This window comes from Athalia rosae, chromosome 2, assembly GCF_917208135.1.
Source record: "Athalia rosae chromosome 2, iyAthRosa1.1, whole genome shotgun sequence".
Classification (NCBI taxonomy): Eukaryota; Metazoa; Arthropoda; class Insecta; order Hymenoptera; family Athaliidae; genus Athalia; species Athalia rosae.
In genome coordinates this window covers 20,386,298-20,401,278 of record NC_064027.1, presented here as the reverse complement: position 1 = coordinate 20,401,278, position 14,981 = coordinate 20,386,298, and the positions used below count along the sequence as shown (strand labels likewise).

Here is a 14,981-nt window from a genome sequence, read left to right as displayed (position 1 = left end):
TTACTTTTCCTTACGGTTTGCAACATCCGGTTTACAGCGTATACTCAGGAGTTGGGAACTGCTGCTGTTGCTGCTGCTGCTGTTGCTACTCGACGTCGTTCGTTCATTCATCGATGCATTCTACGGCCTTTGAAGGTTATTGCGTCAGAGACCAGTCGACACGCATGTGATCATTTTACCTATACATATATATACATATACCTATGTCCACCATACCACGTGTCAATGAAATGTCCGTGTTAAGTCCTGAAAGAATAATATGGTCCATGTTTTATTACACAGATGCTCCTCGAAGCTCTTCTAATGTGCATTTTATTTGTCAACTTTCAAAATGCGCACAGTCCTGGACATGATAAATCAGTTTTTGTTCTAGCTTTTATTAACTAGTAATCGTCGCATTTAGAGGTAGTCTGGCTTTGGCATTCATCTTTTGAAATGCTCTTTGAATCCCTGTGTATTTTGAGTTGGGCTTTTTAATTCTTTCAGTCGGTCAGTTTTCCTTTATTTCAATTGGATGTCACGAAGAGTGATGAAAAACGCTAAAAATTAAACCAATGAAATATGAATATATGTTGATCATAACAATGGATCCAATTAAACCTATGTAGAAACTGAGTTTCTAAACTTTTTACCACCCTCAATTTTTTCAATTAAACTTGAAACGAAATATTTTCGTATAATTAAATGTATCTATCATTAATTGTAGTTGAATGATTCATCCAGCAGAATTTTGAGTTTTTACTTTTAAAATAGGTTCTGACAAACTTCGGATTGGATACAGGAAAATCCGAGTTAACGAATCTGAGAGCTGAGACTCTTTAAATTTTAAATCGCGGTCTGTACCGTGTTGCTCTGCGACCACTGGGAAAGCGGGTGAATCAGTTACGGTAGCGTACTATGAATGTGTGTCTAGACGCGAGGAGCGTACGTGGGTTCGATGGAGGGGACGAAATGTGAATGATCCTTAGTTAGTGAAAGAGGGGAAAGGTGGGGGACCGAGTAGAATGAGTCGTGTGGTGGGGGAGCTTCGGAAATGGCCGCGGGAAAGTAGAAAGCGGTGTGTTTCGCCTTCGCCCGATGGTCTCCCCGCGATTCATTTTGATTAATAATTATCGGGCTGCAATTATTAACCCTGGAATGTCGAGGTGCCGGGAATAACAGCGGTGAATATTTATCGGATTGAATTGCCGATTTTACGCCTCTCGATTCGGAGGAAACGTACGAATAATGGCCGGGGAACTCGGAGCGAACAATGAAGGGAAAAAGGACAACGAGATGAGGGAGAGAGAAAAAACTGAAGAGAGCAAGCAGAGTGCGTCAGCTTGGGGGGAGCCGCATTCCAGAGTGGGCGGCACGGTGGAATGCGATCGTGATCATCCCGCACAAACCGATCCCCCAGCAACCGGTCACAGGAATTCAAACTCAGCCAACGGCCACATCAACACCATCGCCATGGCCAACTGCAGATACGCCGCTGTCACGAACACCAGGGATTCAACCTCCTTCATACAAATATGCCAGGTATTAAGCACAGAAACTAATGTTACATTGATAAGAAATTCTATTCCTCAAGAAGTTATCGCCCAACATCTGTAGATGTCTGACGATGACGATGGCTGTACTTTTCAGATACGACTACAGCATTTATTCCCACACCTGTCTCCTCCTCCGTCACGTTACAACGTCTGCGAGGATTCGATAGAATCTACAGCAGAACGGCTTGGTAATGACGTTATTCGTTACCTGTTGAAAGAAGACCTCTACAGAGTGTCGAAGGATGCAGTTTCACGAAGCATGCGACACAATGTCCATCAGATGCTCAATAAGCACAGTATTTTGTTCACCAGCATGGTGAACAGGCTAAACGTCGTTCCTGATACCGCATACGAAGCATTCATGGCTGTAGCGGACGAGCTCTTCTGTCACGGAGGGTTCACTTGGGCACGGATCGTTTGCCTTTACGCCTTCATGGGAAGGCTTGCACTTTGGGCTAGAGATAGAAGGATGTACGCTTTGAAAAAGAAATTACCATCTTATGTGTCTAGATATGTAAGCGAAGAAATTGCACACTTTATCAAAGGATACGGAGGATGGGTAAGCATAAGAGTTATTGGAATTGATGAAAGTTTCAAAGAAGTTTAGATTAATGAGCTTTTCCTACCAGGAACAACTTTGCATAGAGTATCCAGTTGCTGAAGAAGTTAGTGGAGCTATTTGGCGAAGCCTTCTAATGACTGGAGCGACCCTGGGCTTAATCGCTACAATTCTTACCGTAGCATCTTAGTAGAATCTCTGGTTCTGAAACGCACGTAATATTATTATTAACGGAAACACAATTCTGGAGTACTTATGTTCTGTGATTATTACACCACCTGAAATAATTTCCACTAAAAATTAGGGGTTCTGAACTAAATGTTAGTGAACAAGGAAATTGGTTTGAATTTTGTACGTTTCCACGATAGAATTTTTATCACAGTAACAATATAATGCCTTTAAAATACGTATCAGCCAACAGTAAATGGGACCCCTGATAAACGATAGACGAGTTATAGAATTATGACCTATAGAGAAGATGCTAAATTTAATGATCTGGATCTCAAAAAAAACGTAACGAAGAATCTCTGAAAACAATGATATTGAATTTAGGTAGAAAGCAAACTATTTGTATTTATTTATAATTTATTCTAGGTAGAAAATATATTAAATAACAAATTTCATGAATGAACGATGGGCTCTCGATTCATAAAAAGAGAGGACAATTTCACCACCGCCTGATATATTCAGCAACAATACTTGCACTAGACTACAATAATGAGTAGTCCTTATACTTTGCACAGTATGAGAACAGCACCATCAATGCAGTCCTATGAATTATAATATCTAGTAAGTAGTAATTAAAAGATAATAAATGTTTTTTAACGATTTATGTATCATGATAATGAATCTGTATTTCGTAGTTGTTAGTACCTCTTTCTCAAAGTTTTTTGTACGAATTTATTGCGATAAATAAAGACATTTTGATCTAATGTTGATCCAGTCCAATAATTTATCTGAATATTTTTTCCCCAAGTATTTGCATTAAACCTAGATGTACTATGGTGTCTGACTTTTGCAGAAGATGGGGAGGGATTCGTTAAAGGATGGTATCTGTTAATAGTCCAAAACTTTTACTCAACTTTTATTATTATCTATATTATGAGATAAGCTGATCATATTACCTAACAAAACTATAGGCAGGTATAATTTAATAATATCTTACAAGCATTTCTCCTATTGGAAAACGGTGGAAACAATGCGGTTGTGTCATTATGTGTGTCAACTGGGCACAAGTTATCCCCATAGTTTGCCACACCTATAATTCAAAATGAAGGCTACCGTTCGAACCAAAGAACGCTGTGGACTTGCAATTTATTTTTGGATAATAACATCGATCATCAATTTCTGAAGAGCAAACTGAGCGATCAGGTAATCATATGAAACAATCCATAGGTCATTCCTTTTTTAGAATAATTACTCGATATTGGATCCATTATTATTACATAATGTACCAGTAAAATTTCATGCGACGTACTGGAACTATGGTTATTTGAAATATTGCAAACTAATAACTGAAACTTTGTTTCAAACTGAATTATTTTATTTATTTTATTCGTCGTATGTTTGCAACTCCATATTGCCAATTAAGGTGTGAGGCGAGGGGTGAGGTTGAAAGCTGCTGTTTCTTTTTGAATGACAATTATATCGGTACAACGAGATTTGAAATATATATCGCATATACATCCTATATATCACCACAATAATAATATATGTATATACATATATCAATATTAAAACAGAGAGCTGCAATGTAAGTGAAGAATGACTCCAAGCACAAATATGGTGGATATTTAAATTTGATTTCTAAGGCGAATTGACTCTGACAACACTGAAGAAACTGGAAGATCCCCTAATTGAGCTGTAACATACATTGTTGGCCAAGAATTTGGATAAATTATAAAAATATTAGATGTCATCAAAACTAAACCTTTATTATGAAAGTCAATAGTTGCTTCATACCTAGTTTTTGATATTTCTAAAAATTTTTCTTGTTTCACACTGACCTAACTCTTACACAGAAAGGTAAGTAATGAAGATGCTTATTGAAAAGAAGGAAAGCCTTGTTGAATAAAGATTGCATGCATATTGGTGAATGTATCCAAACGTTTGGCGGACAATGTACATTTATGATCCATGACAATTTCTACAAGAGAATGAAATTTATATTATTTTTAGTTTATGTTCAGCGTGGGCTGTTAAAAAATACTAAATGTGAACATGAAAGATTTTCATACGTAATAATTATCATTGAGCTCTAAAGAAAACCAGCACAAGTAATACACAACATAAAGAATATTATGCATGTTCAATAAACTCAGTCGGAATAAAGTGAAAACTGAGAATACGAAGTAAGATCTCTGACATCATAAGTTGCTGAAACTCATTTTGAAAATCAGAGGTATCCGAACAGACTGGGTGCAAACCTGTAGTATGATAAATAACATTGCATATATAACATAAAGAACGAAAAAAGTTATTAATACAACAATTCTTTTATCACTAATCAAATTTCAAAAACTGTACATAAAACGCATCAAGTTATTTCGTTTTCTCTTTTTCTAAACATTATCTTGATCACATACGTTCTTTTCACAAGAATCAACAATATTTTTTTTATAATTTTCATTCTATTCTTTCTTCACATCTCATTAACTTTATATCATTCAATAAATCTTCAAAAGATCCTATAGTTTACTTTATTTTCATTCCGCTATAATTCATTACCACTATAGTATTGATGTACTATAGGTATATGTATGTACGATCATTTATACTAGTATGTGAGTGTATGCAATGTATGTACATTTTTTTTTATTACTTTGTCGTTAATTTAGTTCCAACAATTCATCGTATTCATTTTTTATCTCTTTATTTTCAAATTTTCTTTTCATGAGAATGATCGATCGATTAATTACTAATAATTAAAAATAATGTTAATAATAACAATAACATTGTTCAAAATGTTTGACCTTAATATTGTCTGGCTGCGTAGTAGTAGTTTAATCCTAATAAGGTGTCGTGTGATATTGAACGATGTTTTAGTTTTGAATTACTTTCCGTACAAAAACCAAACTCTTGGTAGCCCGGTCTGTTGCTTGAAAATAGATGAACAGATAGATAAGAAAACACACAGAATAATTCTAACAGTAAAGAATAGCTAGAAGAACCAAGAAATAAATGTTAAATGTGAAAAACCATGCAAAGTTCAGAAAGTTCACTACGCATTTGCCAAAGAAATCAGTTATAATAAGGAAGTAACAAAATTGTATCCGCGCGGCGATCGGTTAGAGAAAAGAATAAATACATATCAGTCGCGCTTGACGAATATCACGTCGCGGTGGAATGTACTCAGGTGCCTAATTGAAATATTTCATCATTGCAAAGACGTGCGATCGCCGATATAGATAACTAATAGATAAACAATTAAAAAAAAGCAGTACTTTAAGAAAGATTGATGAATAGAGATGTGCGTAAGAAATATTGGTGAAATATTTATACATGTAATGATGATTTGAATACAATTTATATACGTAAATACATACGATTTGATTTATGTAATTGAATTGCAACTACTCGCAGTCCATTTTGTGATCAGTCGCAGATCATACAGCGTAGATGCTGCAAACTTTTCTATTATACGTTCATAATTTGATCATTCATTTTTTTATATATATATAACAGTTTACCACAAGAAGCTCTCATAGAGTCGATACTATTAAATTCAGATTCTCAGATTAGTACGGTCGCCAATTCTGAATTCCTTCAAAGACGGTTGGCTACTATAACGAGCCAAACTTTTTGGAAAACAGATTATATACACACATCTATACATATTTATTATTATTACCATTATTATTATTATTATTATTATTATTATTATATATACCTTTATCTCACAAGATAAGCATAGATCAAAATACTTTGTATTTAGTCTCTTGGGGTATTTAGTTCCAGTTGTAGCAGTAGCAGTAGCGGCAGCAATATTGTTACTCGTTTTTAAATTCTTTTTTTTCTTTGTTTAGTAAAAATGTCGCAGTAGTCATTACGATACAACATCGATCATTAAATACCGCCTACAACCATATATAATATTCTTTGAAAATTATGTATATAATATGTGTATCACTCAAGGACCAGTTCTTTTCTGTCTCTTATCAGCTTCTTGGTATATCACAGCTGGGGCAGGGTGGGGGAATTATTGGGTCGCAAACTTAGAGATGGGGCCACGGTGTTACCTAGTGTACAAAACTTTATAAAGACCCCTCCCAATAGCTTATTCCGTGTAATCCCACCACTCCTTTTCATATCCTTCGTGCACGTGTTCAAGAAGCACCTTTCTCCGACTGTCGCAGTATCTTGAAAGAAGAGCAAAAATAATATAATAGCAACATACGCTTCAACCCTCTACATTCAATGGGCAACAATTTAAAAATATCAACTTGAATTTCCCACCTGTATTTATCTTGAACCTTCTGCTTTATATCAGCCAAATTCTCACTCGTTATATCGCGCTCCAAGTACTCGGATAAACACTCTGTCGCACTTTCCAAGTCCTTCTGGTTATCCTCGAAGATCACAGATTGGTTATTTTTTTGTAAATAATATGCAAACACGTAGGTAAACATAAGAGTTTGCCTGCACGAACATAATATGTCTACTGCCTTTTTCAAGAATTGTACCTGCAATCAAAGATGAATAATTTTATCCGCGAGCATTGGAAGGGGGAAAAAAAACCAAGACGAATCAAAGAACTCACCTCAATCCAAGACATGTTGTGTTGTTGCATTTCCTCCATTTTTTCTTTTACACTTGCGTACAATTTGCTTTCAAATTTCAGAGACTGCATGTGGTTCATGTATCTGTTGCAATAAAACAGATATCTTTGAAGAGCGGATCTAGATTTTTCCTGTGCATCTCTTGCAGCTCGAGCTTCTTCTTCATCATATCTATTGCAGTTGTACCAGCTTGATCCGTGAGGCTCCCACGGACCTAAGCATACCCAACAAAAATCAGCCTTGCAGTTTTGATTCTTGCAAACCATGTGATTGCAGCCTCCGTCCTTCTCAATTGTGACGTTACACTTTGGACACTCTTTAGTGTTAGCTGCTATCCAGTTTGAAGTCTCAGAATCGTCGTCACACTTCTTAATCCACTTGCGTAACAAATGGCATTTTACAGGGTCATGCCAATTCTCTCCACAGTGGAAGCAAAACGTATGACCACATTTACATGTCACCGGTCTGGGCTCAACGTATTGAACTTTTATCGCATTGTTACAATCCGGAGATGGACACCACCTTAGTAATCTGTTACACTGTTCAATGGACATCACAATAGATTAAAAAAGAAATCTTATCATCTCAACCAAAGTTCATCATGAAATCAAATACACTCACTTCGACAAAGCTGTTTGTGATGAGATGTTGATATTTCAGCTTAACCTTAGAATCCTTTACAAGTCTCATAACATTAGCATCATCGACTAAGATGTCACAGGCATGTGCGGCGCACGCTATTGTCTGACCAACTCCTTCCTCCATAATTTTGGTGGTTAAATATTCCCCCCAGCATCCGGTACAGAATCTGTGGCCACACTCTAGGCCGGTCATCATCTGTTAAATGAAAGGAATCGAAAATGAAGAAGTAAGTAGAGAGATTGAATGTGCAGGAAAAAAAACAAAATGGCTTATGTTGCATGACGAGTTATCTAATGTCTGGCGTACTCTCTACTTGCTGTATATAAAATAGCTATGCAACTGGCTGGTGGTGAAACACCTTCTGAGTTCAAGGCCTAAAACATCTAATTTGATTTACAAATCTATTATACCTCGAGCTTTGTTTCGAATGAATACTCATCAGCTATTTAAGTTATAAGCAGAATAATAACATTGAACATCTATAATATACGATAGAACTATAGACTATAAAACAAAACTGCTGCCATCTTTGTTCCCATACATAAAATTCATAATTTGAAAAAAAAAAAAAAAAAAAATCATTGAAAATGCAATGAAATGAATTCACCTATATTGCGATCAATCATTGAGATTCTAGATTATTGAGAGAAAGTTGAATTAAGTTTAAAAACAGTCTCAAGGACAATATTCAGGAGTGTTTTTAGTTAACTTCGGCTGAAAGATCATACACCTGTTGTGAAAAGCCACGAAATAAATACTTTTCATTTCTCTAATCCCCTGCAATGACACCAGCAGTAATGTGAATCATGTAATTTTTCATAGTATAGTACAGCGTGACAGTTGCTTGCCAAGATGCAGACCTTGCATGGCAATACTTATAAAGAGGTTAAAAATTTTCTGCCAAATAAATAATGCAATGGTCTACTTACCGAGGATGGCAATGTCATAAAACATATTCCACATTCTTCAGTTCCATTTGTGGATGTTCGCCGTGACTGCAATATGAACCGAAAAACAACCATGTAAATATAAAATGTGTCCACCTTATTCTTAATGGTATCTGGCTGACTGTGAAAATATCTAGTCTAACGATCCAAGTGGAATGCTCCAAAAATATACACAACAAGATTGCAAGAAGAATAGCGGCACAGTTATACTAGATATTTGTTTGTCTTGATGCAATTTTTGTGAAAACGACTTACCAGAGATATCTGCGACGATCTTGTTCGGTTAATTAAAGGTCCTTTTCGAAAAGGATTGATAACACGGGCCTCGGCAAAAAGTTTCTCCTGGTCTCCATCGTAAAAACGTTCCATGAGCTTCTCCTTGTCCCATTTGAAGTGATTTAATAGAATCCTTGTAGTTGTAGCTGGGATCTTCACGGGCATAGAGTTATATTGATTTATTAATATTTATTCATTGCAATACATTCCTGGAGTTTGTTTGAAAATTCAAAAGTCTTGATAAGGATATATGTTCACGGTAGGATTGATGAGACAGGAGAAAAATGAATGAAAACAAAAATTTTCATGTATCATCGAGAAAATTTGGAAATTGAGAGAAGTTAACTTTGTGGCGCAATGTGGTGGTGAGTTTCAAAAATAGGAGCCAGAGATTGGTGGTAAACAAAGAAATGATCGCAGTGAAGAGGGGGAAGGGGTGAAATGAAAAGTGAACGAAAGGAAAGAGGTTAATTCGTCACAGCTGATGAGTTACGATGACGGATAAAATATGATGGAAAAAATCGTAAAGTCGTAGTAGCTCACCTCAACGACCGTGTTTACTTCCTTTATCGAATCGACCATATGTTGAACAATTTCTTCCGTAGATAATACTTCGAATGGGTAGTCGTCGATGTCCGTTGCCCTGTCCCTTGGATTTCCGGACTCAATATCCATAGCAAAATCAACGTCGTCTCCGCTGGATTCATTCCCAGAGTCCACGTCGTCGTAAGGTGTCTCCTCCTCAGAGTCCATTGTTAATTTATTTATTTGTCAATGGTTTGAATGATTCTTTATTTGTAATATTATTCAAGTATCCTCTTCTGAAATTTATCAAATTCTAACCACACGCACCAAGTGAAACTTCGAAGAACGAACGACCGCGATCTCTTTTTCTCTTTCTGAATTCTCCCTCTCTCCTTCTCTTCAAAGTCAGAAAACTAGCCAACCAACCACGAACGGACCTCCAATCCAACACTGTTGTCCTAACAACTTCAGCGAGTAGATATAATGCACATGAAACTTCGGAAAACGGCACAGCAGACCTCCAGCAGCAAAAATATTCACTCGTGTCGTAGTTACGTGGGAAAGTAGGAAGGCGCAAAAATATCAAAACTTAAGAGAATCCGTTCAATCTTTGTTGGATTACGTTGTCAAAGTAGCGCCCTTCTGCAGTTCGCAAAACATATCTAGGAATCGTTAAAAAACGATGACTCGTATCGCAGCAGAATGCATTTAGTCGCAAAAACAAAGGGAACGCAATGAACTAATGAACGGTACTGCTGCTTCTGTTCCTGCTTCATACCAGAAATTCTTTCTTTGTGTGGTGCACCTGTTTATTGGGTGACTTTACATCCAGTAAAAAGTATCTACGCTTATGTGTGTCTGTTTTTCGATGACTATTCGAAAATCTGTTCTCGAAGTAAATCACGACAATCTTTCTTTTTAGCACATGACGTCACCGAACCGCACAACCTTAACTCAATTTTTCGTCTTCTACATTCAGTCGCTGTGAAATTATTGGTTTTATTAAAAATCGACGTCAGAATCACGAGACCCGTCCAGAGATTTAAACCACACACATTTTAGCCCAGTTCCTACGCCCGTTTCACCTATTCCCATTTCGATTGACAACTAGACAAATTTCACGACGGGTTCTAATACCTCAACTTGCTTTCTTCGTTACCCAGCACGGTGTTGTTTTGATTGATTTAAAAACACCTTATTCCTACACTTGACACTAAACGCGAGGGTTTTGAGCTTGTAGAATCTGACGAATAAATTATTTGTATTCAATTATGGAAGGAAAGAAAAAAAACACTCCGAACGTTTGGAAATCAGCTGCCAAAACACCAGAAAAAAACAACTTTCTTTATCTTCCTTCTCCTCTCCGTTATCTCTACGCAGCTGATCCGTGTGATGACAATATGGCAGACAACACGGCACGAAAAACTATCGGCTGACGCAACGGTCACAGCTAAGTTCACGAGGTTGAAGGACTGCGTCTAATTTCAGAGTCTACGGATTCCCGCGGATATATTCAAATATCTACGTTTTGTCACCGTCACTTGACGTTTTGATTTAGTCATAGATTTAGATAAACTTATTTGCAGCTGTAATCAATACGCAACACACCATCTCGATAGCCGTTTCCATATCCTCGTCCATTTTCAAAACCCATCCCGATTCGGGACAGCTCATTATTGATGTCCGACACATTAAAGACGTTTAATAATTCCTCAATTTGAATGCGATGAACATTTGACTCATTCTATCGTTCCCTGTATATCTCGTCAGGGTGGAAAACTCCCGTTCACTTTTAAAAATTATATTACCGGGGTTTCGGGTCTTCCGACTTCTCGATGCTGGCCGATCGGGGTGGAATACGGTGTTTTCTATAGCCTGGTTTTTTACGCAAAATTTAATCGAGAACTATTCAAGATACGATTTTATCGGTCGTGAGAAGACCGTTGGTCGCCAAGCGGCGTTTGCCTACTAAAAAGTTGGTCGAATCAAGAAGCAGCCTGAAATTAGCCTTTCAGTGTGGAAAATCGAAATTCGAACTCTCTACATCCATACGTGAGGAATTTCACGTTCTTTGTAATCTGTCAATCTGTAATCAGCCTCATAATACAAAGCAGTGTAGGTGCGAGATCCAAGAAAATGAGTCTCCCTACTATCAAGGATTATTCTCTATTAGAAAAAATCGGATCTGGGAGCTACGCAATTGTTTATAAAGCCTTCAGAAAAGTGGGTAGTTAGTGATTACTTGAGGTTATGTTTTATGAATATTTTAAAACCATCCTTGTGGATAAAAAATGGATCGTAGGGTGGATCCAAGGATGTGGTGGCCATAAAATCGATGGATAAATCTACACTGTCAACATCAGCAATAGAAAATATTATAACGGAGATAAGCCTTCTAAAGATACTCAAACACGATCACATTGTAGAAATGAAGGACTTCTTTTGGGACGATAGGTTCGTTGATCCTGTAGTAAAACCTGTTGATCGGTAACAGAGAATCAGAAAACTTCACCACCTCTAATTGCTACATTTATAGGTACATATACATAGTAATGGAGTATTGTGACGGCGGTGACTTGTCTAGTTTTATTAGAAAAAAACACAGATTGCCAGAGAATATTTGCAGGAAATTTTTACAGCAGCTCGCGCTTGCTCTTCGATTTCTACGTAGTCATAATATATGCCACATGGATCTCAAACCACAGAACTTATTACTTGTCAAGAAACCAAAACTAACGCTCAAAGTTGGAGGTGTGTAAATTGCAATGAGTAAGAAGACAGATCTTTCTGCATCCCCCCTCGCAAAATTTATCTCATACAAAATTTCAGACTTTGGTTTCGCTCAGTACCTGGCCAATTCTGAACATAGATTCAACATGCGAGGTTCTCCACTTTACATGGCCCCAGAGATTTTACTAGATCATAAATACGACGCGAGAGTTGACCTCTGGAGTGTAGGAATCATCATGTATGAATGTCTTTTTGGAAAGGCTCCCTACTCGAGTAGCAGCTTTCAAGAGCTTGCTGAAAAAATCAAAGACAGGCGTCCCATTGAGGTGATTTCAATTTGATACGATCTAAAAAAATACTAGTATTAATTGACCAACTTGAAAGTAGAAATATTTGCCTGTTTTCTAATCAACTTTCTCATCATGTAATAGCCACATATTTCTGAAATTTTTTCTTTCTGCGCTGTGCAGCTCCCTAAAAATGCGTATATAACTGCGGAGTGCAAGGACTTGATAACTTCGTTATTGAAACATAATCCTACAGAAAGAATGACGTTTGACGAATTTTTTGGCCATGAATTCTTGGATCTTCGGCATGCGCCTACAACAGACAACTATGATAAAGCTGTAGCACTGGTTCAACAGGCGGTGCAGCTTGATAAGGAGAAAAATCAGAAGGAAGCATTTCACCTTTACTGTGAATCACTGCGATATTTCATCCCGTTACTAACGAGTAGGGTTTTCACTTGACATATCTATCATTATATGTAAGCTCTATTATTTGACCGGCGTAAATAAAGAGAATAGCATGTCGGTCCGATAAAAGGGCAGATAACAAAAATAAACAAGCTTTGCAAATGCCGGTTGTTAGAAAAGTGAAATACAATTGGCACTTCTGATTAAAGATGACCAAGTATCGAATTGGGATGGAGAAAGTTGAAAGATATAACAGCTAGAGTTTTTTCTCAGACGAGACTGATCCACAGAGGAAAGAGATTCTCAGACTCCGTATAAACGATTACATTAAGCGAGCAGAGGAACTGAAACGCGTTTACGCCGAGGGTTACACCGATATTGCAACATTGGATGAAAACAGAAGTATTCTCAAAGTTCCTAGCGAATCTTCGGGTGTAATGCAGAAGACTGAATCCCAAGATAACGAAATTTACCGTGAATTATGTTGGTATAATCAGTCATTGTTTAATTACGCATTTACATCGAACACCAAATGAATTTTCATTTACAAATAGATACTCTAAGTAAAAGTACGACAGGGATGCCTGGGGCTCTTGAAATAGGGGAAGCAGCTGAGCAGTACCTGTCTGAAGGAAAGTACGCGATAGCACTAGAAAAGTTCAAGTCTGCTCTAGAAATGCTGGTACCTCTTCTGGCCAAAGAGCCGGTTGGGCGTCGTAGAGACCTTCTGCACAAACAGGTGCGAAGAGAATAATCTTTGGGTAGGATCCATCTGTTCAAATAATTAACACAATATCTGGGTTGTACAGGTCCAGCTGTGGATGAAGGAGGGAGAGAGTACCAAGGCTTTACTATCTACGAAAAATTTGGAGGAGAGTACAAGACAGTCGAATTATTCCCATTTATCTGAACAGTGCGTATTGCAATAAATTCGTAATTTATTTGTGAAGAAAAAAAAAAAAAAAAAAAAATAATTACAATTCCCTTATCTTTGGATTATTTTTTTGCCCAATCAAGTGAAAATATCCGTGCTTAATGCATTTTTAACAGGTATCATCGGACGGGCATCATGACGCGACCAATATTCACTCATTATTACGCGATCTTATAAATGTATGTAAATGCAGGGTGTATGTGCCGTATGTTAACACGCGTATGACGTACGTTTATCTAATATCTGCGCATGCCATCTGTGGGACTCGCGAAAGCTCCTACGGTGGTATATCGAATGACCACATCGAATTGATATACTCACACATAGCTCTGTTGTACACTTGTTGCGTGAACTGGTTGTTTACCACCCTGCAAGGCTAAGACGAAATAGCGCCAAGGTGAATGCGACCTTTGAATTGACCTACATTTTATTTTACTTTTTTTTAAATTTATTTATTTCTTCGTTACTATATGAGTCACGCCGGAATTAATTCCGAAAATTCTCGAAATGAATGAAAACTTAACTTTCAGTCCCAGTCAATTTTGTGTTTCCTCTGTAGACTACTTCGTGTATTTAAATACGAATGGGAAAGAAATGGACAAAAAATTCAAATAATTCACCAGAAATTTGAAACAGATATTAATCAAGCAGTAAGAGGTGAATGAAAGGCTATCAATGATATCAAATATGAAATTTGTGTGACTATTGAAAATATTTTTTCGCACCGAAAACCGGCAAACACGCAGTGGATGCAGAAATATGGCTGCCATCGGGTGAGTTCGACGACCGCAAGTCGCGGGGTCAATGACTGCGAATGAAAACAGCGTCTGGGGTAATAATTCTCCCGAATTGGGAAATTTTCTGTGATCGCCACCATTTTCCATGGAGCGAAAGTCCGCGAGGTCCTCTGATCATGCAATTTGATTTATTTGTTGGTCAATTTTTCATTGATCACTTTCATATTTTGTGGTAATTGGTTTCTAATTCATGATGGACAATTAGGTAATTTCAATTTCTTTCGGTGTTTGAATAATTAATAAGAGGTACCGCGAAGGAGTTATTGCGATCTAAGGACGCCGCTTCTTTGCCGGAAGTGGTCATCCGGATCTTCGAGACTTTGCATAGTTTCTTCGAGTGTTTCCGGTGAAATTCGGATTGGGGCATGGTCGTTAACTCACAATGGTTAACGTCATGGAAAGTTTTCATCCCCTCTCTCGATCGAAATTCCCTTCCCCCACCTTTCGGTTATGTATCTACACCGGATGTGCGGCAACGTTGCAATGTAAAGTACATATGCTTGTACATATGTACAATCCCGTGGAGGGGATGAAAAAGAACTGGCAACGCTGCAAATTCAAAT

The 14,981-nt window shown here is 37.4% G+C and overlaps 3 protein-coding genes across 3 annotated transcripts; 2 read left to right on the top strand and 1 right to left on the bottom strand.

Annotated features, from left to right (window-relative positions):
• Positions 1–3,027, top strand: LOC105689421. The gene is made up of 3 exons (XM_012406414.3): positions 1–1,521; positions 1,630–2,094; positions 2,165–3,027. Exons 1-3 carry the CDS (start codon positions 1,228–1,230, stop codon positions 2,282–2,284), a joined length of 879 nt encoding a protein of 292 aa, XP_012261837.1. The 5' UTR covers positions 1–1,227; the 3' UTR covers positions 2,285–3,027.
• A 135-nt stretch (positions 3,028–3,162) lies between these two features.
• LOC105689419 (E3 ubiquitin-protein ligase ariadne-1) lies at positions 3,163–11,010 on the bottom strand. Its single transcript, XM_012406412.3, has 7 exons — positions 9,281–11,010; positions 8,717–8,890; positions 8,444–8,509; positions 7,494–7,709; positions 6,854–7,411; positions 6,550–6,776; positions 3,163–6,452 (listed from the first exon to the last, which is right to left on the bottom strand). Exons 1-7 carry the CDS (start codon positions 9,488–9,490, stop codon positions 6,371–6,373), a joined length of 1,533 nt encoding a protein of 510 aa, XP_012261835.1. The 5' UTR covers positions 9,491–11,010; the 3' UTR covers positions 3,163–6,370.
• Positions 11,011–11,207: 197 nt separating this feature from the next.
• LOC105689420 (serine/threonine-protein kinase ULK3) lies at positions 11,208–13,675 on the top strand. The gene is made up of 8 exons (XM_012406413.3): positions 11,208–11,485; positions 11,565–11,716; positions 11,799–12,013; positions 12,092–12,318; positions 12,463–12,724; positions 12,961–13,170; positions 13,242–13,426; positions 13,497–13,675. Exons 1-8 carry the CDS (start codon positions 11,399–11,401, stop codon positions 13,614–13,616), a joined length of 1,458 nt encoding a protein of 485 aa, XP_012261836.2. The 5' UTR covers positions 11,208–11,398; the 3' UTR covers positions 13,617–13,675.
• The last annotated feature ends 1,306 nt before the right edge of the window (positions 13,676–14,981 follow it).